Source organism: Marmota marmota, unplaced genomic scaffold (genome assembly GCF_001458135.2).
Source record: "Marmota marmota marmota unplaced genomic scaffold, marMar, whole genome shotgun sequence".
NCBI lineage: Eukaryota > Metazoa > Chordata > Mammalia > Rodentia > Sciuridae > Marmota > Marmota marmota.
Window position 1 is genome coordinate 1522911 of NW_025999999.1, and position 26882 is coordinate 1549792.

The following is a 26882-nucleotide window of genomic DNA, read 5'->3' on the forward strand; positions in this document are numbered from 1 at the left end:
GGGGAGGCCTCTTTTGGAATCATTCAAAGAAACACAAAGGTTCTCACAGCTCTGCGCCTTCTCTGAGGGCAACAGGATACTCTTCTGTTCCTGCAAAAGAGCGCTGGGAGCAGAGAGCCTGGGTTTGAATTTGGAAGGAAGGATCTCTGAAATGCAGGCTTTCGCAGCTGACAGGGGCTTCTTGTGCTTACACCCAGGGCCTAAAGCACTGGTGTTAAATGTTCGGCTATGAACTGAAGATGAAGAAATCATGTGAGCATTCCCACCTTTACGATCCACTGGTAAGCATGCAGAATAAAATAAACAGACCCATTAGGTTAAAGCTGAAAGCTGCTACAAAAGAAAAAAAAGAAAAAAAAAAAACAAACCAAAAAAAGGAGGTAACATGCTCGTTTGTCATATGGGCTTTTAAAAAATTTCCAGTCGATGTCCGGAAGCAAAATAATCTGTGCTGCAAAGCAGGTGCAAAGATGCAACGAAAGAAATGGCCACCCTGCCAGTTAGGAAAGGCTGAAGCTCAGCTAATTTCTAAGAAAAGGGTATTAGAACAAAAAGGACAGAAATGCTTCAGAGAGAGCAAGGTCAGGGTTCAGAGGGAGGGAAACCATTAATACCAGAAAGAAAAATGGCCGGCGAGAAAACAGGGGAGGGGATACAAGAGGGCTCCGAGGCCTGGATATGGATCTGTAGGGGGCAGAGTTGGTTCCAGTTACAGGAGATTCGCCTGCTGCCAACACTCAGGGAACAGGTGTGAAGGGGAGACAGACCTGCGGACATCACCCTGTTAATTACCTTTAGTGGAAGCTGAGCTGGAGGGTCTCTTGAGCCCACTCAGGCCCTGAAGAGGGATGTCGCCACCTTCCAAGACACTTTTATAAATCTGCCTCTCATTCTCCAAGCTAGTAAGGTCCCCAGGAGCCCCATCTGATTCCCTCTTCACTGCGTGGAAGTTGGAAGAATATATACTATGAAAAAGGTAATTGTAAAAGAAAGAAGGTGGGGGGGAGATAAGAACAAGAGTTAGCATTTGTAACATTTTTCTCAAAAGCAAATTACAAGCTCAGGGCAAGACACAATTCCCGGCATCCTAATCAAGCACTGTGTTTTCTAAAGAGCATCGGGATTTAGACACAGATGTCTACAGACAAAGACAGGTCCGTGGGGCTTAGACACTCAGGAATCTTGTCCAAATAACAAAGCCCTCCAACTGAGATGACTGTGTTTGTGCTTTAAAAGAATAACTCTGCAAAACACTGCCTGTGGAGGAAAGGTGAGGGGCGGGGGGGGGGCAGGAGAAGGATGGAGGAGGGCTGAGGATGGAAGGCTGGGAGAGGATGGGAGAAAAAGTAGGAGAGAGGGCTGGGGACCCAGTGCTACACACAAGATCATATGGTTAAGGACATTAGTGGAGGGGCGTGGCCCAACATGTGGCCAGCAAATGTCAGCTACCAAAAGTCCATTACTTGGATTATTTTTTTTAAGATTATTCTGCATAAGCACATGGGCTGATGGAACATTAAAATCAGCAGTGAAAGGAGGAGAGGCCAGCTATCTTGGGTACCTAGGAAAATCAGTGACCATGAAAAATGATACACTGGGATTCTATATGCTAATATTTGCTCTTGTTATCACAGGCAGGTGCTTTCTTCTTCTTCTTCCCTCCAAGAGACAGGGCCTCACTATGTTGCACAGGCTAACTCTGAACTCCTGCCTAAGCTTCCCAATAGCTGGAACTATAGGCACAATACAACCACACCCTGCTTCGTAGCCTAATTTTGTACTCAAAGTTTTTGCCCAGAACCTTACGATATGCACTATGTGCATTAGTCATTGGCCATTTATATCCTTCATTTATTTTTATCTTGTTAAACTCCAGGTATTTTTCATGATACCACAAATTATTTTTGGAATGAGGTGGGCACAAAAATATAAAAATACATACTTGCTGATACCCTCCCTTTTCCTAATCATCTCACTTTTTCTATGGCCTCACTAACTGAAACATTGTCACTGACACATGTATACACACACACACCCACACACACCGCTCACTCTTATTGAGGAAACAAATGGCTTCCACCAGGCTGGGTTTTTTTGTTTGTTTGTTTTTGTTTTATGGTACCAGGGGCACTTAACAACTGAGCCACATCCCCATCCCTTTTCAAATTTTATTTAGAGACAGGGCCTTACTAAATTGCTTAGGGCCTCACTAAATTGCTGAGGCTGGCTTTGAACTTGCAATCCTCCTGTCTCAGCTTCCAGAGCTGCTGAGATTACAGGCGAGTGCCACTGCTCCCAGCACCACCAGGCTGCTTATAATCCTACTGAAATTAGATGCCTATTATCTTTATGGATTTGTCAGTTCTGAAGACTCACAGTTTGATGGAATTCTTTTATTCCAATATTTTATTATGAATTTTATCAAATACCTAGAAAAACTAAAGGTTAAAGAATTATAAGAGTGAACACGGGTATTCTCCTGTTTAGATTCTCCAGGGAACACAAGCTGAATTTGCTCTGTCACCTATCTATCCATCCATCTTTCCTCTGTCTACCCATCAATGAAGAGATTTTCCACATTCCATAAAGCTAGCCCTTCCTTCTGGGTATAACCCCAGTCTCCAAGTCCCCGTAATCACAGATAACAATGGCAATTAATCTACATGCCACCTGGTGAGATGCCCTATGTGGGAGGCATGGTGCTAAGTGCCTAGTGATCATTTTCTCTCTAATCCTCACACACAAGCCTACTTCTGCCATTTTTTTTTTTTTCAGATGAAGAAATGAAGCACTGAGAGATTGGGTAACTGTCACCGCAGGCAGGTTAGCGGGATGGCAGAGCTGGAACCTGAACCACACTGTTAGGTATATTATATTTTTAGTTGCTGTTTTAGATGGATGTCTCCCCACCACTGAGGAGGCAGTGGCTTACACACTGCAGGAGCCAGAGGGAGGTCAAGGCAGCTCAAGCTCCACTATGTCACTACCATCCAGTGTCACCGGCCAGGTATACACCCCCAGGACAAGCAGCATCAGAACACAAGAGTCTGAAATGGAAGCGGCAGAGACTGTCTGGAAGAGTAATGTCCCCACCCTAGAATGGCTCAGGACCCCTGAGCAACACCAGTGCTTCCAGCACTGAAAATGTCCCTCCCAACTCCTGCCCATACTGGTTAAGAGCTGCTCAAACCCAATTTCAAGGGAACACCAAGTGGGGCAGACATCAGGGCTCCCCCAGGTCCCTCCTCATTCTCCCTGGCCTGGGTGAAGGATTAAATGCTTTCTCCTTCTCTTCAGCCATGATAGAACATTACAGGGATTCTAAGAGAAAAGGAAATTGACTCTCAGGGCTGAAAACATGCAAATGCAGTAAGTCTACAGAGCAGCCTCCAGGGTTCACCTCTCACTGGGAGAAACCTTGAAGAGGGACAGGATGGGACCAGGCTCTTTCCCGGACTGTGTCCTTATTTGCAGGAGCTGACTGGTCTATAAATTCCATGAGTAGACTCAATAAATATTTATTGAATGAAGAAAATTTCACATTTTCTAAAACTAAAACTGGCATATGCGATCTGATTAAGGACACGTCTGATGTATGAAATTATGAATTGAGAAATTCTTTTCCAAGTATAAGAATGATATTAAATTGACTTTAGGGATCCTGTCTCCTGACATCAGTGACCTGAAACCATCACCATGGAGAAAAGAGTTGTACTGCAGGGAATTAGGACAAGCCAGGCTCAGGCTGGTTGTCCTTAGTGGTGCTTCTCACCCTGCCTACAGGCAACACTCCTACAGAAAAAGGCACATTTTCCCAGGCTCAGGGACCAGGTCTGGGGCCAAGGGGCTGCCAGCCTTGCAGCCTTGCAGCCTCTGGCCTACCTGATTCTGTCTGCAGGAGAAGCTCATAGATGTCCATCCTCCACCCCAAGGTTCTGAGAAGAACCTCAATTCCTGCTAGATTGCTGAGGAACACTGAAGGTGACCTGCAAGGCAGTGGCACTATATTCTAATTTCTAAAAATGCAAGGCCAGTTAAACTAGACTTAACTTTAAATTTACCTAGTTAAAACTGAACCTGACCCTTTTCTAAATTTTCTGTTTCCAGCCCAACCCCTTCTTTTCCGTTGTATTTTCTGATTTTGTCCTTTAGTTTGACACTGTTTCCCCTTTTTTGAATAACCTCAGCTACAAAATGATTCAAGTGTAGCTGTCCTTTACCCCTGCCAACCAATAGATGTGGTATCTGAGATATATTTTGTAAGAGGACACAGCCTAAAGCCCTTTATACCTCTTTCACCATTGAAGACTGACTTTGATAGCAGCTTCCGTCCTGCTGCCCTTACCGTCTTTTGAATCACCTCAGCCTTGGTCAGAACTTCCAAACCATCTTCCTGACCTCCTGTTAACTTCACTCTGTCATGACTCAGCCACAGCCGACTGTTGAATCTTACACCTCTCCCTACCTTACCAGACATCAGAACTCACCCTGGCCCAGCCCACTCTCTGGCTGCATTCCACCCCATATCACCATTTCTTCCTGCTTCCCACAGAACCACAAACCAGCACTCAGGAAACCTCTCAGAATGGAGTTGCTTACAGCCAATTGTTTTCTTTCTGATATCAAAGCTGACAAAACAATACTTTTTCCAGATGTGTAACATTTTGCAACTAAGGCAGGCTTATTTAGAAAACAGTCTATAAGAGCTCTGGAACAATGTTTTTAAGTGTATCATCTCCATCAGCTCTCCTAATGTTGGAAAGACAGACATCATTTGTTTCACTGTTCAAAAAAGAAAAGTGAGGACCAGAGTGGTGAAGGCATTTGCCCAAGTCACAGAGTTGCTGGGTCCTCATTATATCTAGGTAGATCAGAGAAGATGAGAGAAGCAACCTGGGACTCAAAGCTTGATTGGACTCAAGGGTACAATAAGGATTAGCAGTTACTGTTGTTAAGTCTAAAAAAACCAAAAACAAACAAACAAATAAAAACAGGTTGAGAAGTTCAGCTCTGAGCAGCTCAAGTTGAGCCAGATCTGGGTTCAGACACTGCAAGCCAAGAGGAGACAGGCAGAGAATTCAGCCTCTGGCTAACATGTGGAACTGGCTGCTGGGTTTCAAGAGGATTCAGCAAAAACACAGCTACTGTAAGAATAAAGTGATTATCCTAGGCCAACTTTTCCAACTGTGCTAATAGGCAGGCTCTGGAGGCAGTGGCCCAGGTCTTGGAAGGCCAGATTCCAGTCTGACTCCAACAAGGAAGGTGGAGCAGCTAAGCCAAGCTCCTGTTGTCTAGAAACTTGAAAGCAGGCTGTTTCTCTCGGCTTTTGATGTCATTCATCTGCAATACTAACAGGTATGGGGAGATTGCCCAAGACCTCGCCTGTAAGTCTGTTATCTATACAGACCTTTCTTTTGGAAACAGACACATATTCAACTGCTTTCTAGACACCGCCACCTGGATTTTCCCAGGAATCTTAAGACTGACACATCCCAAGCCAAATCCAGCTCTGTTCTGCCACTTCCCATTAACTAAGCCAGAAAACCACATGAATCAATTCCCTTCTCCCTCCCTTTGCCACACAAATCTAATCAATAACCAGGCCCTACTTTCTCTGGGTTCTTGACACAGCCAACAGTAATCTCCTCACTCTATCTCCTGGTTAGCATCTGACCATCCCTCACCTATAACCCTGCGACACACACACCATCACCACTCCAGCCTGACTCCCTCCAATCATCTCTGCATATCACTGCTAGTGATATTTCTAGAAAATATTTCCTGCTGTCACACTACTTATTGATCCATTCAACAAATATTTACTGAGCACGTCCTCTGTTTCGATCACTCTCCTAGGTAGAAGACATTCAGTCGGAGCTCACATTCACTGTTCAAAACAATTTGGTGATTTCAGGAAGGAAAAAACAAAAAGTAACTGTGGTTAACTACAGGGGAAGGTAGTATCTAGACAATCCACTCTAAGTTTCAAGTTATAGTCTTTTGTAATGCATGACACAATTATTTTTATATTTATAATATATTGTCACATTTTCTTGACCTTTCCTCCTCCACAAAACAAGGGGTGCTCATTTCCTCTTGGGTCTCATCATTGCATCTATCTATCATACTGACTTCACAGTCTGTTTCCCATGTTACACCTGAACCCCTCAGAAGCAATTTATTTTATTAGTCTTTGCATGCCTGGTACCTAGTGTGCACTGGTGGAATAAGTGATTCTGAAAGTAAATGCCTACATGCACACGGATTTCTGATATACTTTCAGGTGCCAGGGGAATCTCTAATACATCATATAGTTCTTCAGGTTATGTGTGTTCTTAAGTCAGATTAAGGGGACTCTGGTATCCTGTATATCTAGGAAACAGTGACTTGCTCTTGAGTGCCACCATCTGGCCAAATAGAGTAAAGCTCTCTTGGTTAGGCACAGAAGACATCAGGGCTAATCAATACTGAAATATCAAGCAATGATGAAAATGAGTAGTTCCCACTAATTGATACATCTGACAATGCTAGAGAAATGAAAGAAAAATCAGACATTACTGTGATGGTAACCATAAGAATATTTTTTTAGGGCTAGGACTGGTCATTATATCAGGATCAGGACTATGGCTGATTTTCTTCCTCTGTTCCTAGTTCCTTTCATATCATGTGATATATAATCAATTCTAATTAACAAAATTCTAAACTGTAGTCTGTCCAAGACACAAAAGTAGGTTTCAAAAGCATCACTTCCCCAATTGCCACAAAGCTGGGAACCTGAGCCATCTGGAATTGCTTTCTTCATTCCTTGGGTTAGATAAAGTTTGAGTACATCATCACTAGCCATCCAGCAAAAGGGAACAGAATCAGTGTGCAAGTTGCCTCAGTGCCAATCAAGCTGGATTTGGGTTGAGATTTGCAGACCCGTCCATCTATCCAGCAAGCATTTATTGCACACTTCTCTTTGTATCAGGCTGGTTCTCACCAATAACAAATATGGAAAAGTGTGCTGGGTGCTGTGGCACATACCTATAATACCTGTGACTCTGGAGCCTCAGGAAGATAGAAAGTTTGAGACCAGCCTCAGTAACTTAGCAAAGCCCTGTTTCAAAATAAAAATTAAATAAATAAAAAGGACAGGATAGAGTGACAAATGCTATGGGGTTCAAGCCCTGAACAAAAGACAGAGGGGAAAAGAAAAAAAGAAAAAATCTTATGCATTTGAACAAACCAGGAGAAAAGCAAGCCTCATACTGAAAATTCCTCAAACAGTAGAAGAATGAAGAAGAAACTATCTATTACTGTCAAGTATTTCACAAGAGCTGACTATGGCTGGAAAACAGAGGTCTTTAGAAACCTATTTCAATTATTCAAAATAAGTTGATAAATTGACACATCAAATATCTTTATGGATGCTCAGAATGCCTGAAAAACGATTTGCTCTGTTAAAACCTGTAATAGTCCCCTTCAGTCCTACACAGAGTTGCTTAAATTATGTGATGGCTCAAAAAACAAAGAACCTTGCTATGTCTTCTGCTAGTTTATTACCAAACTGGAATCAGTAATGATGCAGATGAGACTTTACTGCTGACACGGGTTCCCTATCCCAGAACTTCACTGTTCCTACTATGGATAGAGCGCTCCTTGTTCCAGCTGAGGAACTGTGGGCATTACACTACCCCAACATGCCATTTCCTCACCTATGCAATAGGGATTTTGATCCTGGAATGTTGAGAGGAATAAACAAGGTAAGGTAGATAAAATGTTAAGCATAAGGCCTGGCGCATAGTAAATGCTCAATAAGTGTTAATTTGTGTGTGTGTGTGTGTGTGTGTGTGTGTGTATATATATATATATATATATATATTTTTTTTTTTTTTTNTGAAAACTTCACGCTTTGAAAAGCATGGTCCTCAATACAGGAAGGTTCAGAGGAGGGACTTTTAGACAATGATTAGATCATGGGGCTATAAAACCTCATCAGTGGATTAATCCACTTGGTGGATTGGTAAATAAACTGGGTACTAACTGTAGGCAGGTGGGGCACTGGGGCTGGGGGTGTCTTGTCCTTCCCTCTTTCTGCTTCCAGGCTGCCATAAACTGAGGTTTCCTCCTCCATGACCCTCCACCATGATGTCCTGCCTCATTGCCTCAGGCCCACGACAAAGGAGTTGATTGACCTTGGACTGAACCTTTAAATCCAAGAACCCAAAATAAACTTTTCCTCCTCTAAGTTATTCTCATTAGGTATTTTGGTCACAGCAACAAAATGCTGACCAACTCAGGACAACATCTTCATTCCTATGAATAGGAATATAGCATAGAGCCTTAACCCAGAAGAGTTAAGGAATCAATTCATCTGATCGCTGAGCTCAGAAGCAGCCTTCTCTTCCTTGTGCCCTTGAGAGAGATAGGGGTGAAGAGGCAGAGGGGGAGACCAGGCAGCAGGGTTAACACTGGGCAAGCCTGAACCAGTGAGGGCAGGGAGAGGCCTGGTTGAAGATTCCAACCAGACACTGTGCAGTCAGCAAGGCCAAAGTGACAAGCTAGTAACAAAGGGGCAGCCTTGGGGTCCTAGGAGAATCTGTGGAGAGCTGTGGCCTGGAGGAAGCCCTTTACCCGCAGGTCACCAAAGGTCATCTGGTGGCCTTCACCTCTGGAAGCATATCTCCTGGGATCTAGGGGACCTGTGAATTGTCACCCTTACAGCTGAAGGCAGAGCTTCACTGGAAGCTCTTCAACAAATTAAGCCTCAGAAACGAGAGCAGAGGGAGAAAGGGGAGGAGGTCCCAATGGCATGTCTCAGCCCGGACACTTCTGTGTCATACTGGTAGTTTGGTCACTACCCCACAGTGGGTACAAGAGAGTATACCCTGTCTTCTGAAGCCAAGGTGGGAACTCTCCACGAAGGCAAGTAACTTTCCTTCCAGCTGCTATCTTAATATACCTTCTCAATTTTTTCTTATACTCTGGGATATATTAATCGTGAAGCACACATATTTATAGAAGAAAAATTAACATAATGGATCCAAGTTATTCTTGTTAGAGCTTTTGAGCACTATTCTAAAAGGATTAAAGTTTTTCCATCTTCCCACTGAAATACCCAAGTCCCAGCCAACTTTCAAATGAAACTCCTCTTGCCTAGTACCTGCATTGGCATGGTAGGCAGGACACACTCAAATGACTATAATACTTATAAAAAAAGTCTATAAACAGCAATTTTGCTCATTGTGGCTTTACCAACCCAAATGGAACAGGTAATGGTTGTGCTGTGCTGTTCCTTCTTTTCATATTCCAAAGAACAGTCTGCAGATATAATGGTGTAAAGACAAGGAAATGCTCCTACCAGAACCAGCAACTTTCCCCAATTTATTGGGTGTGTCAGGCACCAATGGAGATGGAGGGCCTTGTCCTTAAGGCCCTTATGCATCATTAACTCTTATATTTATAAAATATAATTAAGGTATATGGCAGCAGAAATAAGAGCCACACAAGGTACTATCATGAGATTGGACATAGGAGGCTCAGTTAGTACCTATTAACAAGCTAGAATGTTTGCCATTTACCATCTATCTAATGGAGTGGGGGTAAAAGCACTGAAAACCCTCAGCTGGGCTGATAACTTCATAACTGAGTTCAGAGGAGGACAATCTGGTAGAGGACTTATAATGGTTTGGGGGAGATGGACAGGAGGCTGATGGTTACCCCATGAAGAACTGAGTAGAGGATGCAGAGTTCTAAGAATCTATTGGGGTGGTCCCACATAATGTGAGACTCAAGTTTAAGTTGGCCCCTTCCTGGCTCCAAGTTCCTCATGGAAGATCTAGATTGAGGACCCAACCTCACGAGCTATCCCAGCAGGATCACTCCCTTGCAGCCACATACCCCTTCCCAAGAATTTATAAAGGAGAACGGATTCTAAACAAAGACAAATAACTTCACATTCTAAAAGTTAAAACATCAACATGAAGAAAAGCTTATTAAAGGTAGTATGAGTCATCACGAAATTAATTAGGAAGAGAAGGAGAAAACAAAAGAATAACTTGAACACTATAATTAGATTTCTACTGGACATCAAACTGTACATCATTTGAAGCCATTAGATGGACACAAATATAACACACTGGGTCCAAAACATGAGGAGTGACTACTTACTATCCAGGAGGCTCTGGGGAGATGTCCAGAGAGGGGCTGACTGCTGAGCTCTGCAAATGCAAAAAAAAAAAAGAATAATAATCTGTAGATGATTTATTTTGTCTCAGAGATTTCAAGCTAAGGGAAAAAGATAGAAGCCACTTTCCTTTCCTAATTTAGACAAAAATCTCTAGGAGCCAAGGGGCCTGGATGCAAAGGTTTCTGGTGCTGGTGAAGGGTGGTGCTCTTCTTGGAGAGGAAGCTTTCAGGGCACAGGGGTTCTCCATGCTCTGGACTTTTCCTTCCAGTTGATACAGCCACAGCTCTCTGGGTGAGTCAGGAGATGGCCTCCTGACTTAATTGTCTTCAGTTGCAGGTCCACCAGGCAATGGTCCTCCTCTGGGCCAATATGCAACAGCACACCCTTCACCAGCGTTTCCCCAGCCCTCAGACTCCCCTGCTGTGCTCACTGCAGATCCCTTCATGCACCCGAGGTACCACATCCAGAGAGAGGGTAATGCAACACTTTAGATACAGAATGCACACAAAAATGCATTTTGAAAGACCACACTGTATTCAGATAATTTGTTTATGGCTGCAGATTGAAAAGTGTGGAAATGGGGAAAAACATAATTTCACAAAAACCTACTAATGACCATTTCAGGGAATGCTTTATGAAACTACAGGCCACCACACAAAAGAAGAAAATCACCAAGAGCTACATGCAGAGAGAAAGCAACATAAGTGTGTAGGTTAGGGTCTCTTTTGTTGTCTTGGAGAGAAAAATGTGAAGGGCTCAATATATTTATTTTCCAATAAACCAATGTAAAAATTAATACTCCTATTTAAAATACTCCTATTTAAAAAAAAATTAATACTCCTATTTAAAATAATAATAATCATTTTAAAGAAAACAAGCTATCTGGAGAAGAGACATTTAGGGACAGGAGAGAAAGAGAAAGAAAAGGGAGAGACTGTGGAAGAGGGAAAGGAGATGGCACAGAGTAGGAGGCCTTCATGGAGGCTCACTCACCCTGCCTTCTGCTTGCCAAAACACCCACCTTTCATCTTTGAGGGCATCTCTGTCCAGGATGAGAAAGCACCAACTCTTACCTCCACATTCATCCTCCAGCCCTCTGGCTACCCTGGTCTCACTGACCTTCCTCTCTCCATCTTGAATCTCCTACCTCTCGGCATCTGTTCCATTCTGCTCTTCCACCTTGGAAGACCTTGCCCTAGTCTCCATCGCTGTGACATCCTCAGGGAACATCCCACTCCCTTCCTTCCTTCTATGATTACATCTTCTCAATCAGTGCTGCACTTCCGCCGGATTCCCTCATCATTGGCAAATATCTAACTCCCAACAACTACTCAGCCAGCGCCCTTCAAAGTCTTGACTAATTTCTTAGTTATCAATTCCACTGACCTTTCCTGGGAGTCCATGTTTTGGGACTCTCTGAAGCACTTGGGTCGTTCTCATACTTCCTTTACAGATGTCTCTCTCTCTCTCTTCTCCCAGTTCTTTGTCCCTCACACCAATTAGGTAAAATGTCCCACTGCAATTTCCTGGGTGGTCTCTCTCCCATCTCCCAGCCCTCTGTAAGGGCTCTCTTCACTGCCTGCCTGGACTACAGCCACAACTTACTCACCTCTGAGACTCCAGTGTCCTCTCCCTCAATTCATCCTCTCTAGAGCAATGCCATTAGTCTCCCTAAAATACTTCCAGAAGTACATCACTGATTTGAGGGCAAAATTCATCATCTCCTTAGCCATATTCTCTGCACCTCTACAATCCAGGGTCAAGACTCTTTCCCAAACCTACCTCCTACTATTTTTACCCTAAAATTCTCATTCCAAAAGATCTTGTCCTATCCCTTAATTATTGTGCTTCTGTGATCTTTACAATGCTTTCCCAGTGCTTCTAATGGACATCCTCTATTTGCCATGTGCTTAAGTTCCATTCACCCTTTTGGATCTTGGCTAACTCCTCTGAGAAGTCTTCCTGATTTCCCATAAGACTTCTCTCTGGGGCCCTCAGAGCCCATGCCGTTCATTTAACTCTTAGCAGACACCGCTATCTTTTACTTACGAGTGTAACTGAACTGTCAAGTTCCTGAAGGCAAAGGCTCTCTTCTTGTGTCGGAGCAGGACTCCACCAGCAACGTCCCACACATATTCACACCAATAACAGGCATCAGTCAACTGAACCAGTGTAAAGATGATTCACAGAGGCACCAGACACTTCTTTAAGTTCTGAGTGCTGGGAAACACGCTCTGCCCTCAGGAAGGTAGCAGTTAGATCAGGGGCTCTCTAGCTGCCTCCCATCCTTGCATGGCTTACGGAAGCTTACATTATTTTGGACTACTTTGAAAAGTGCCTCCTGATTCATTCTTGGCCAACCTATCACAGACCTCCCATCCTGTATCCTAGCCCACATCAGGACTTACCTGACACCACAGTTCTTATTCCAGAACTTGCTATGGTCTGCACCCCACTGGAAGTTTCAATCCAACAGTAACTACACCAGGTTCCTCCTTGCCCAGCTTCCCCCAATCCCAATCACTCATCTGCCTCAATTGTGTGCATGGTGACTCACTTCTTATACCTCTTTCAAGTTTTAAGGGAGGGCCTGGGCCTAACTACTGGCTATGCTGCTTCCTCATCCTTCTGTGTCTCTGGATCTCTGAATCTAACTGCCCTGCCTATCCTGCAGCTCACTGACTTTGGACACTGGATGCTCTTACCAGGGATTGAACCCACAGTGGTTGTTACCATAATCCCCTGATTACTCCATCCTTTTTCTGGTTTGAGTTTCCAACATCCACATCACTGCTCACACCCCTCGTGTTGGTGGTCCAACCCTTTTTGTCCTAGTTCTGCTTCCATATAACATGGATCTGTTAGTGCTTTCCACTTTTCCTGCCATAGTCCAGGGACCTTCTTGGCCTCTTTGGCAGTGTCCACATTCCTTTTAACTTTCTCTAAAGTTAGCTTTTCCTCTAAGACTCGCCTTAATTTTGCCAGGGAGTCCTGGGGACAGTTCTGCAAAAATTTGGTTTGTCCTCAGAAACCCATTTACCTTGAACTGGTTCTCTTTCCCCTACTTTTATTTTTATTTATTTACTTATTTTTTGGACCAGAGATTGTACACAGGGGTACTAACCACTGAGCAACATCCCTAGCCATTTTTCTTTCTTTCTTTCTGAGACAGGTTCTCACTAAGTTGCTAAGACTGGCTCTGAACTTCTGTTCCTCCTGCCTCAGCCTCCCAAGCCACTGGGTTTACAGGCATGCACCACCACACCTGGCTCTCTCCCCTACCTATTAATAAATGACATTTTGACAAAGCTCCCTTTAAAAATATTGATGCAGGTTAGGTCTCCAATACTTGTTTATGGCTAGGCTGTCTGACTTCTGACGTGCACTTTTTCATTGAGAACTTTATGAGCTTTAAAATATAAATACTACAGCTTTGACAGGGACTTAAACAGAAAAGGCACTCAAATGACTTCTGCTATGTTTTTGAAAATGACCTCTGAGGTTGGTATCTCCCAGGGCAACAAAAAAAGACAAGGAACTTGCCTGAAAAAAATAACTCCCTGAAAATTCAGAGAAGCTAAACAGAGGCAAAGGAAAGGAACTTAAAAGGGTCACCCTCTAAAAAGCAAAGAAAAAGAATGGTAAGGCTGTGGCGGGGAGCGGGGGAGCAAGTTTAAATCACCAGCCACTCTGCGCATATTTGAAAAATGCCCTTTAAGGGAGATGCCAAGCTCAAAAGGAATCCAAACAAAAAATTGGCAGTGGGGTGGGGTCTCAAACAGGAGTCAGAAAGCCATGCAGCTTAAAATAACCAGCATCACCGTCTGTCACCTCAACTACATCAGAAACCATAGAACAGAGAGGAAAACAAAGCAGAGTTTGAAAAGGAACCGACAGCATGAGAAAAACCGGGAAATACCTGTAGCAGGTCTGCACTGGGTGTTCTATTTATCGTCTCCATTTTTTCTAAATCTGCCTCTAACTCTGTTTGGCAGAGGTTGAGATCTTTTTCTAGATTAGTCTGGTTCAAGAAAGAAAAGATGGGAAAGAATGTTTTAGTTTAGACGAAAGGGGACAGAATGGAAGGTTAAGTTTGAAAATGAAGTTTTTAGTGTTATACTTTAATAAGGCCCAGATGGCATGAGTTAATCATAAGAGCTCATTAGAAATTAAAGACATGAAAACAGAGAATGCAACATTAGGCATGTACAACAGAAATCCTGAAGTATCAGAGCTTCAAAAGTCTATTCTACTTGCTAACGAGAACTACCAATACCACAAAAAAAAAAAAAAACCCTACGTTTAAGAAAAAAGCCTACTTTCTATCTTTTCAGACTAAGTGACTGTGGCACATACCGTATGTCAGAAGAATAAGTAATTGTTTTTAAAAACCTCTAAACATTAGTATATGTCTTAGAGACTTTGTTAAATAGTTTTATCACCAAGTTAAAAAAAAAAACAAAAAAAAAAAGAAAAAAAATGATTTAAGAAAAGAAAACAAACCCACAACACTCACACTAACCAAGGCTAGAGAGCACACACACAGTCCACGGAGGAGGCACAGCGGAATTACCTTTCTATCCTCTCTAGGAAGGATAGAGCAGTCTCCAGGAGTATAATCCCATATCTTTTTGGGAGGCTGACGGGAAGCAGAGGAGGAAATGAAGAAATGAGCATAAAGACATAAAGACAAACATGGAGGCTGGCTCAAACAAGGAGGGGCACACTGGGAAAACTGTACCAACATAGAGAGGCCAACTCAAAGCAAAGGGCTGGGGACTCTGCCTGAGGACTTGAGGCTGCCTGCCCCAGGGAGGACCTGGAATCACTAACTAGGAAGTGTGTTTTTAACGACTGTGTCTCCAGAGCAAATCAGCATTAGCTTCTAAGTATTGAAAACTTACAAAAAGGAAAGGGAAAAACCAAAAAAGCATTAACACAAATTTGAACCAAATCAGAAACTTTCAAATCCCCCCTTGTTCTTTCCAAACTAACACTGGATATTATACATTTTTGAAACATTCTTCCCTACTGTAAAAAAAAAATAATTCATTATATGTTAACAAATATGTGAATCTAGATGTTTGACTAATGGAGGGTAAACTGAACTATATGTGTTTCCTGTAGTTTGTAGCAATAAAACCTTCATACAAAATAGGCAGAAATGGTACACTAGACAAATTCATAGTGGTGGTTTTTAATTCTCCTTTTATAGTTTAACTAGACTTTAAAGATATTGTTGTCAGTAAAGACACAGTTCCATCCTCCTTAGAGAGTTTAAACTTAGAATTCAAACAGTAGACTGGTAAGGTTATTTTTATTTTTATTTTATTTTCTACTTAACCCTTCATGTTAGAATTAAAAGCTGCATCCCTAAGATGGAAATCTTCTGGGTGGTTGTTGTAGATTTAACAATGGAAGGGTTTGGAGCACAGGATAGTCAGAAGTTCCAAAGCAACATCCCTTTCTTTCTTTCTTTTTTGTTTTGTTTGTTTGTTTTTGAGGTAGTGTCTCACTAAGTTGCTAAGGCTGGCTTTGAACTTCTGTTCCTCCTGCCTCAGCCTCCCTCTAACTCTTGGGCTTCTCTCCTGCCCCCTGGACTTTCTTGTTCTTGCCTACTTGAAATCTCTTAGACAAGGACCTCTGAGGAGATGAGAAACATCTCATTACTGAGCTCCCACAATTTTATGCAACTTTCATTATAAACAATCTTTGGAAACATTCCAACTGGTTTGTGTTGAGAAATGTGGCCTTGAGTTGTGGATGAAAATCATGTCAATTTCTGTAGAAGTTAGAGGAGAAAGGAGAAGGAAAAGCTGATATTCAGGTTCTCTGTAATGAATCTGCAAAAGAAAAGTAATCCAAAATACATTCACCACTGATGGCAGCAGATCAGTAATGTCATCTCTGTATATGTATATTCTGCATTTTGTAAAGTTAAATGATATTAACAATAGTGTTTATCTTTAGCACTTAATACATTTGGACTGTTTATCTGGGAAGTAGTCTTTTTATAGTTACATGTTACCCCTACTTATTTCTTTATCATAAAAAAAAACAGTAAACAAAAAACCAAGATAGTATTTACAAATTAAATTGGTTTTAATTAGCCATCCCCAAAATGGTCCCTGTAATCTTGAATTATTTGCTGCTGTGTGATAACTTGTTGAACTAAAAGTTGTTATAGTCTGAATCTTGCTAAATTCATTTTAAGTGGCTTTAAGTGAAGTAGTTGAGGAAGAGTTCAAGGTAAAAGTCTAGTGCCAAATTTCTGGTGGGCTTAACTTAGGGGAAGTGAACTCATGCTGGTGCAAACAACAATTAAAAAAAAAAAAGGTAGGAATGGTAATTTATGTGATTTGGTAGGAGTTTCTATTTCATCTGCTTCTGAATGTTTAGAAAAATTTCCAAAGTAACTCCCAAGATTTACACCATTTTATGTCTCTTACTCCTTTGTGGTCCATAGTGGCTGAGGCAGAAAGACAAAGAAAAAATTTCTCCCTGTCATACTGTCTTCCCAAATCTGTTGGTTCAACTTGATAATAAGCCCACTCTTAGGTGCCTCAAGACATTAAGGAACTGTTTATCTCAATGCGGTTCCTCAGGATATGGGCATTGATTAGGTTATTTTGGCAAGTCTTCAAAAGTGTTATTATCTTTTAAAGTAAGACCTACACAGAAGGGAGCAGTCCCATTAGGATTAGGAGGTCGGTGCAAGGAATGTGTGTGGCTTCGGAGAAGAGGCCATTTTGAAAGTATCTCTAAGTCTAAATAATGAAGGGTGTTTAAAGCAATAGGAATACAAGTTATAGGAAGGTCCCAATAAACAAATGGATTGTGTTCTCAGTATTGGTTTGAGATGGTTGTACAGTTCTCAGATCAGTTTCCCCTAGAGTCCGTGTTAACTTACCAAGCTACTCCCAGCTCATTGAATGTATGCTGGGAAAGCAATGTTGTCTATTGTTGCCAACAAATATTGTATGTAATGATAGATTGTTTACAATGATTTAGAAACATAAACCAATCACAATTAACTAGGGAAAAAAAAGTCATGATTTTTTCCTAAAAGCTTACATTTCAGATAAAAACTAGTTCAATTATTTGACAGAGAAGATGGCTAGAAATTTTTGGCTTCTGAAAGGAATTTCAAAAACAATCGCATGGAAACTTTATTAAACCTAATATAAATAGCTTTTGCTTTCCTGAATCAAAGTAGCATATTATTGTTACATATATCAATCGTGGTGTTTTTTGGGGGGAAGAGGAAGAACTATCTGAATATCAAAAGAAGCTTTTTTGTGCAATAATTGAGCAAGTTTTAAGAAAAAGAAGAAAGGGAAAAGGGTCAGGATACTGTTATACATTTGAATGTGGAAAAGATTTCTTGAGTAGACTTGATGTTTAAATGGTGGCAGAGAAAAAAGGGAGAGAGGAGAAGAAATGAGGTGTCCCCTCCTCAAAGCTTTGGGGAGGGGAGAGGAAAGGAGGGGCAGTTTAGGCTGGATGCTTCCCTCTCCACTGTTCCTAGGTGGCCCTCTTCATGGAGGATGGCTAAGCAGCCACTGGGAGGGACCAGAAGAAGAGAACACCTGTTCCTACAAGTAGGATGTTGCAAGCCAGGTGCTCCCAACTCATGAATCTGAACTTTTAAAGAAAGCTCAGCATTGCTAAATCAAATTGTCAATCTTAGAGTACCAGTTTAACTTCTTTGTATTAAGAAAGACACAACAGAATTTAATCTTTTACTGAACGATTAAGTTAATTCCTGGCTGCAAATAAAACTATCATCCTAATCCACCTTTATTCAAAAGCTGGATTTCACGGCTTAAATCTCATACAAAACCTAATAAAATGTTTTCTTATGCTATCTCCTCCACCCACAAATTCTTTTTGAATCTGTAATAATTAAGGTTTTATAGTAAGTAGAGTTTTAAAGGCAATGTCTAGTCATCTCGAGTGGATGGATGAGCTCAATTATCCCTTCTGTCTGATATTCCTTTGTGTGCAGGGCTAAGAAAACCCTTCTTTAAGTATCAAGGTCAATTTGTACAAAAGCCAATTTAGAGTTGTCATACGGGAAGCTGCAAGATATTAGTCTGAACTCTACATTTGCTAGAATTTCTAACCTCGATTCCAAATGTTGGAAAATATTATTCTAACTTATAAAATTTTTTTCTTAAAAGTTGCCTATCATGGGGCTGGGGCTGCATTTATAGCTACACCCACAGAGGAAAAAAATAACTTTTTTTTTTTTTTTTGTGATCCATTCAGGCACTTGCCTCACCTAGGTGCTTGGAAAAATGTTACTTGAGGCAGCAATCATGCTGGCCATCCTGTCATGTAACACATTTCCCTGTTTGTCTTCAGCATGCCATACAGACTTTAGGCAAGGCAGTGAACCATTGGCAGAAAGAACGCCATCCACAAAGCTTGTGATAGTTGGTGTCAATGGGGAGGTCCCAGAAGAAGCAATGGTTTAGTTGTGCTCTTTGGGATATTCTGGTAAGGTATTCTTCCAGAGCTCACTGTCCTCTCTTGGTGAAGTAAAGTAAGGAAAACTTAGAGGTTGTAATAAGACAAGACAATCCCACTATTGACAACCTACTTGACTGCTCCCCACTTTCTGAATTCCTCACACATGGATCTGATCCTTTAGCAGCAACAATGCATCAACAGCATTATTTAAAAAGGTGTAGAACCACTGAAGCTATTAAACTTACCGGTTTCCCAAACTCCAACTCCGAAAAGAATTTATACCAAGGCTCATTCTTTAAATCTATCTCTTCTGGGCTTATATCCCGACTCTATAGGGGTTGGTGATAGGGAAATGGAAGAAAGAGAAGGATAACATTATGCAAAGATTACATAGGAACAGGCCAGTAGAGATGCAGTGGTTTCCAGGGATTTCCAGCAGCTGCATTCAACAGCAGCAATGGTCCATTTTTTACTGACATCAGCAAAATCAGGGAGCTAAAACAGGAGGGAGAGGACGTGTTTATGAAAACAGGGAAATTGAGGTAGGGAGACGCATGTGACTCATTCTCAGTCCTACAGCAGAGGCAAATGGACTAGAGATGGCGAACTCTGCACCACACTGTAGCTCCTCACAAGAAATCTGAATGTGGGCATAGCAGTATTCCTCAATAATTCTCAATACTGTGGGAGAAAAAGAAAGCCCCTATTTCCTCTTGCAAAGAACTATTAGTTATGAACAAATAAACTGGTGAGCACACCAAACATTGAGCATTTATGCCAGTTGAGTAGAGCAAACAGTTTTTATGGGCTAGTACAGTTTTAGTGCTTATTTGTAAGGTTGCCTTGAGGTTTTCAAAATAAACGAAAATACTGACACTTTATAAAAGCCAATTGGTTAATACTGCATCTTTAATGGCACATGAACAGGTGAGAAACCATGTCCTGTACACAGCAAAGTGGAAGATGACATAAGTAAGAACAGAGAACACAAGTGAAAAAACATTTTAAACAAGCATCTGTGGGAGATGAGTACAGACAGAATATACTTTGTGTTCTAACAAATAAATGTTAAAGAACTAGAAAAAAATTAAGTGAGGGAAAAGCCAGACAAGACAGATAACAGAACAGGGGGAAGAAAACTTCTAGGTTATGTTACAAAAAATAAGATTTCTTATTTCATATAACTCTAAAAGGTATCACATAGACTGGTAATCTGACTTTTTGGCTTTAATGTTTAATCAAATATGTACAAAGGGCTGGTACCTTACTCAGGGGAGTAACATAAACTTCTGAAAATAATCAGTTGGAAAATGAATATCTAGAAAGAATCAGGTTTCCTCTTTCATACCCTGGAGATGCATTCACATCAGACAAAAGTGTTTGAGGTTCATGGCTGAATTAAATTCATATATGTATGTTTTTTTAAAAAAAACTTTGATAATCATAAATAAGAGTACGATGATTTTCTACAATTGGAAATATAAAATGTATGTATTTTCTACAGGGGTTGAAAACACCATACAAGAAACTTAACTACCTCCAGGCTACGAGCTGAAGAGAGCTATCATGCACCATGGACAGGTCTTCAACTACCATCACAAAGCAGTGCTTCCTGGAAGTGCTTTCCTCAACAAATCAGTTATCAGCCCTTTTGCAGCTTGTAGAAAAGGCTGCAAACTGTCTTGGTGATCTTTACCAGCCCCTTCTTCCCAGAACCCTAGGAGAATCTGCACCATTACTGCACTTCCCGCTTATAGGTAAAGGAAGATATGAATATATGGCACAGCGCCTTTCTTTAAATGAAATTAAACTAAGTTGAAATCACAGGGAAATAAATACTGAAACACAAGGTCTGACCCTTGTATACAGATAAACCTCCTACTGTTGTCTGTAGGGACCTAAAGCTCCAGTCTTGAAGGGGAAGGCCAGCCCTGCCTGTAATAAATGGATTCTGTATATATTTAGTGAAATGAGGCATAGTGCCTAAAAAGACACAACCATTTAGGAATAACAGTTTAGACACTGAGACATGCTAGATCCTAATATAATGGGGTTTCATGAGACCTATTTAGTGTTTATTATTTTTACAAATCCTACTTTATAAACTGCTCTCTGGGAGGTTAGGATTTTTTTGTTTTTTAATAAAATGTACCAATTCTTTCAGGAAACTGCCTGAAAGTTTTGGTATTCACAGTCCTGAAAGAATTAACCCATTATATTCCTGAATGCTGTCTGCAGATTGCCGTATAGATGAGGTTAATGCTGGGTTGAGAACAGAATCAGAAGGCAGGTCAGACAACTCGGGTCCTGATCCTGCAGTTCTAAACCTCTGTCCTGAGGTGCTGCCCAGAGATAGAGGTACAAAGGTGATACCATATAGCACGAACACCTGCAATTTTCAAGTATAACTCAGCTGTAGATCCAAGTAAGGAACACATCAGTAGAAAACATCCTTCAGGGTGCAGAGAAGGAACCTTGTCCCATCAGGCAGAGCACACTCCATAATGCCAGGCTATGTTCTTTGCTGGCTATTTTTTCCCAGCTTGATAAGATTCTTGGAAAGGACGAGTGGCTTGCCAGGAAAATGTCAACTATTCAAAGACAGTTTTGCTGCTTGAACAGGAGCCAGAGACCAGCTTAAAATTTTAATTAAATAAATCATCTGGACATTTGTTCATATTTGTTCATATGTTCATTTGCACAGCCCTTGATAATATTCATTGTTCTGTGTCTATATTATCCCATTTGACCATCTTGCTCAGTATTTCACTAAAGCTGACAGGCTACAAAATATTTCTATTTACAGATGAAAACACTGAAGTTCAAGAAGGTCAAGTGATTTGCCCAAAGACACAGCAGAGCCAGAACTGGAGCCCAGAACTTACATCTTCCAATTTCTGGTCCAGCATTCTGTTTTCTATACTACATTCCACATCTCATACTCTGAATGAGAGGGGACAGATCCACAGAGTTTGCAGATAAGACCATGCAGGGCTAGTAACTAACTTGAAATGCCAAAATAAGGGTGAACTGGGAAGAAATCAAGCTGGGGAAATCCCCTTGTTTTATGCTTCAAATATGTCATGTCTGTAACTATTATTTGAAATGTATGTCCTTGTATTTTATACCTGTGACAGCAGGGACCACAACATTTAACCCAAAGTTTAGCATGTAGGAATTGTTCTATGTATTTGTTAAATTGAGCTCATGCTCTGTAAGGGACTTCAGAGGAAACTATAAAGGAACAAAGCCTGAATAAGGTCATTTGTGACAAAACAGGGACCAACGAGTAGATTTCCAATTCCAAGTCCAGAAGGGAAGAAATAGACTTTTATTATGATAAGAGAAGGGCCAAATATACTTAGACCTTCATGAGTCTATCAAATAGGTGAAGAGGTTACCAAGTTTGTAAATCCATGGGGCATTCTGAAGGTAGCAGTGTTTCAGGGGTCTTGGGTGGTGTGGGTACTCCAGGGCAAGATAAACTGTGGCTGATAAAGTCTACCACTCAATACTCTTGTTGTCAATGTATCACTAAGCCTTGAGATCATCATTTAAACTGCTAGTTAAACAATCATGAGACTTTTAATGGGGTAAAAATGAGAATGCACATCTGAAAACAAGCCTAGATATTACATCTGTCATTAGTTTGTATACTTACTGGCAATTAACAACAACAAGAACAAAAAAGTATATGTTGGGGGCTCAAATTCTGGTAAGCCAAATACTGGATACCAAAAGGCAAGACTTACACACTGAAACTCACATTCCAGCTTCTCTGTTCATGTGATAAAAATAATAGGAAAAAAAAATTTAACCATAAAGGACTAATTCAAGTATCATGAAGGGCTGACTGTCAAATGAGTAAGATTCAGTTGAAATTCCTCTCTAAATGGAAACCTTCTCTTGGGAAGAATCCAGCAATACTAGGTGAAAGGTGCTGGAATTAAATGACTGGACAGGCAGTTCCTCCCTGGTCTGCCATTGGTACCCACATGCCCTGGTGGACCAGTCTCAGGCCTGGTGCAACAGAGTTCTTTGGGTCTCACCAGTCCCCAGAGGGCCTCTAGAGGGCACTGTGTACCACTTTTCAAGACTAGTTAAAAAAAAAAAAAAAAAATCAACATACTCCCTCTCAGATGTGGAAGCTCCAGAGGAAAACGAAAAAGAAGTGGGGAGGGAGGGCGGGCGGTGAATTCATGAAATCAAAGGGAGATCAGTTGAAGAAAGGGACCAGAGTGTGGAAAGAGGAAAGGGAGCAGGAAGTAAGGGCTGGAGAGTGATACTGGCCAAATCTTATTGTTACATTGTGTCCATGTAGGAATAAGTAACAATAGATTCCATCATTGTATACAACTATGATGCACAAATAAAAAAGGTGGAAAGAGAAAAAATCAATAATAAAACAAACAAACAAACAAAAAACCCAATGTAAATGAGCCCAAGAACCGTGGTGTGGGAGATACGTGTACCCTGTGATATCAACGAAGGAAACAAAATTATGTTGTTGTTTTCCTGGTTCTGAATAGTGATTAAATTACTAGTCAGAGGAAGTGGAAACAAAGAAGAAATTAAGAAAAAAGGGCACACCTTCAGTAAGAGCAATGACAGCCTCTAAATGGTCACTTGGCAAATGACCAAAGGCCTGCAAAGTCCCTGAAATCTTTTAAGTGTGTGATTATGTGACTGTGGTTCACTACGTTATTACACACTACATTACAATAACATTAAGTGTTAGGAATATACCTGAAGAGCATGCTTTTCTGGGTGGAAGGGTACTTTCTGTGTTTATTATGAACGAGGCACCTTCTAACAGGCAGAGAACCTTTAATGAAGAGGGGAACCAGAGGCAAGATCCTCTGCTTGTCTCTACATCTCCTGCTTAAAATACCTGCAGTTCATGGTAAATGCTGAAGAATGACAACTCTAAAAGCACTTCTGTGAACTGTTGACCTCTTTTCCTAATTAAAATTACTTATCCCTCTGTGCTTTTGAAGATGTCACATTTTTATTGCAGTAAAAGTCAACCTGACTGTTCCTTAAAAACATGTAGAGCAGGAGAGGTAGAGGGAAATCATTTGAACCTGCATTTCAGGGGGCCTGCTTATGGTATGGTAACAGTATTTAATAAAAACCAATCTCCAGCATAATCATTCCATCCTGTTGCCACAGCCAGAGGGCTGCAATGTTTATGGAGCTTTGGAGAATCCCTTTAACCACACAGAATTTCGAACCAGCTTTTTTTAATGAAGGATGAATAAAAGGAAGCATGATTGGCAGATATGAAACTAGACAGCTTATAAAAATTCTTCCCATTTCACAGAAGAGGCCATTTTTCCAGGGTGGTCTGGAAACAGATCATTTTCTCAATCATAATTGCTTTGCGACGTGAACTTTAGAACCAGGTTGCATATGAAATTAGTCCTCACTATTGCAGTTACCAATAAAGGAAGACCTAAAAGATATATTCTAATAGCCTGGGGTTTTGCCTCTAGTTATAACATCTTATCAATTATTTGGCTTTTAATGATATACTGGTAAATCCTACAAAATTTATCCTGTTCACATAAAAGTCACTTTTTTAAAAACCCTGACTTATTCCAGTTAATGATAAGTCTGATACATTAATGGTTAGACATTCTTTTAAAAGACAGCAGCAAAATCAATCTGTATGTTAGTAGAAAAATTTAAATTAGTTAAAACCATGCACAAAATGGAGCAACGGAGCCACAATAAGAGGATTCTTTAAAAGGAGACTCTTAGGAGTTATTTTATGAACACCTGCAACAATGGAAAAGGTAAAAATAATTCATTTTTTTCATTGTCTTCTAAACAAAGAAAGTCTATCTCAAGGGGGAATGAATATAATCCAGCTGAACAATGCATCTGGATTAAAGAACATGGGCAGAGAGAGAGACAAAAGAACTTTAACATGCACATTACCATCTTTTCGTTGGTCAGAACAGAAGACTTGCCCGGCTGATATTCATAAATGCTTTTGGGCTCTGCACGATATTTCCTCGTATCCACTTTCTTATCTGGGGGCTCCCAGTCGTTTCTGCAGACAGAAAATCCTATTTCAGCTATTGTCATGAAAACTGGCATCAGCTTCCAACACAGTCTGACTTTGGTTGGCTACAGTCTGATCAAGGAATTTTTATATCCAAAGCATAAAATTAGAGTAAGGGTGAATAATTCAGTTGTGCTGGTTCATTTCTCAAAACAACCAGTTAAATCTCTGTGTTGAATTCACAAAGGGCGTGAGCCATCCTGTGCTGAAAATGAGGCACAATCAATTGGAGAGACGAAGAGAAGGAGAGAGGAGAAAGAAATGGTAAAGCTGACCTGGAAAAACCTTTCACCTCGCTCTGCTCTCATGAGTTTATCATTCCCCAAACATGCCGGCATCTTCCACTCATGCCAGTGCAGAGAGAGAACATAGGTCCTAGAGCTACTTGACTATGGCTCAAATACTTTTGATAAGACCTGGTAACTAGATATCTTAGCCAAGTACTTTCCCTCTTGGAACCTCAGTTTCCTCATCTGAAAAATAGGGGTCATCATAAGGATTCAATGAGACAATACATGTAAATCAGAAAGCAAAGTGCCAGACCTACAGGAATTACTAGATAAACATTACCTGTTACTATGACTATGTTCTTCCCTAATCCATACCCCACCCTACTACCTGCCAATCTCAGTCTTTGGTGCATATTCTTAACCTGGTATCCAGTGATGGGTTTCAGAAGATACACAAATCCTTGGAAACTGTGTGCAAGATTTTTATGCAGGTGTATTACTACTTTGCTGTGTGGTTGCATTTTGTTTTTCCTGCAAGGCTGAAAACTTCTTGATGGCAGGACAACATCTGTAACATCTGATATAATCTGCACAAAATATAGCCAGTAAGTTCCTGATGAATGCATCTCTAAAGGACTTATGGACATATCTAGCCTACCTTTCAAATTAATTACCTAACTCCTCAGGTGGATGCCACTAGGTATATGTGGGGCTTTGTTTGTGAGGATGGAAAGGTGAGCCAAAGTGAGACTGGATGTGCATTTGAGAGAAAAATTGTTTGAATTGACCAGAGCCTTTTTTATGTGGAGACTGGTAGAAGTTTGGGCTGGAAGCTGCATGGGACATATGTCCAGATGGCATGAAATGGTTGCTCCACAGGGCACTTTTAGAGATAAGAACTAAATAAAAGAAAACAGGGGCCAGTAATTCCAGCTACTTGGGAAGCTGAGGCAGGAGGATTGTAAGTTTGAGGCCAGCCTCTGCAACTTAGTGAGATCCTTTCTCAAAATAAATAATAAAAAGGGCTGGAGATGTGGCTCAGTGATAGAGCATCCTTGGGTTCAATTCCCCACACTGGGGGGAAAAAAATCGGGTTGTTCAGCACAGGCATTAAGGGATGACTAATGTCACCTCTTAATAACTCCAAACCTTACATCTTGATGATACATGACATATAAATAAATAGACATTAAAAGTGTGGCTTCATTTTATTCTCTGCTATGAATATATAAACAGGGTTAATATGGACATAGAATATGAAAACCTGTGACAAATCTTGCAGTAAGACTTTTCTTATGAAAACGTAAAAAGTGATGATAATTATAATTGACATTAATTAAGGCCACACAACAAGCCAGGCACTACTAGGAATATTTATGTGCACTATCTCAGTTTATCCTTGCAACATTGAGCACAAAGCAGTCAAGGTTTTTATCCCCATTTTACAGATAAGGACATTGAGACTTAGAATAAGTCACTGCTGGTAGGTAACAGCAGGGGATTCAAATTAAATCCATCCTAAGAAAGGAGGCGCCTGGGTCTCAGGAAATGCTGACAAGGCACTTGGCTGGTCATGGTGAACACTCGCGAGGCACCACTTACCGTTCTGGGCTTGACTTTAGTGAGGAAGAGCGGGTAGGGAGGGGTAGCGTGGCTGACCTCTTAACTACCTTCTCACCATCAATGTAGTTCATCTCACTTTTTGAGCGAGGCACGGAAAGGGGAGATTTTGCTAGAGAAAGCAAGTGCATAGGACGACTTTACAAACCAATGAAAATTGAAACCAGAAGATGTCTTCCCTCATCCACCATCCCCCCTTCTCCCCCGCAACCAGGAAACTCAGTCACTTACTGTCTTCAGAAAAGGAGTATCGGGGAGAGTACAAATCGGAATCATCATCTAGTGAGCAAAAAAAGAAATGATCAGGACAAATGGG

At 41.1% G+C, this 26882-nt stretch overlaps 1 protein-coding gene across 1 annotated transcript in view; it reads right to left on the minus strand.

Annotated features, from left to right (window-relative positions):
* Sorbs1 (sorbin and SH3 domain containing 1) overlaps positions 1-26882 on the minus strand; it is a 118937-nt gene that overhangs the window by 38680 nt on the left and 53375 nt on the right. Inside the window, 8 exon segments of the mRNA XM_048807048.1 lie at positions 793-965; positions 10153-10202; positions 14091-14192; positions 14745-14810; positions 18892-18975; positions 24590-24704; positions 26549-26678; positions 26798-26845. Coding sequence (XP_048663005.1) covers positions 793-965; positions 10153-10202; positions 14091-14192; positions 14745-14810; positions 18892-18975; positions 24590-24704; positions 26549-26678; positions 26798-26845 — 768 coding nt within the window.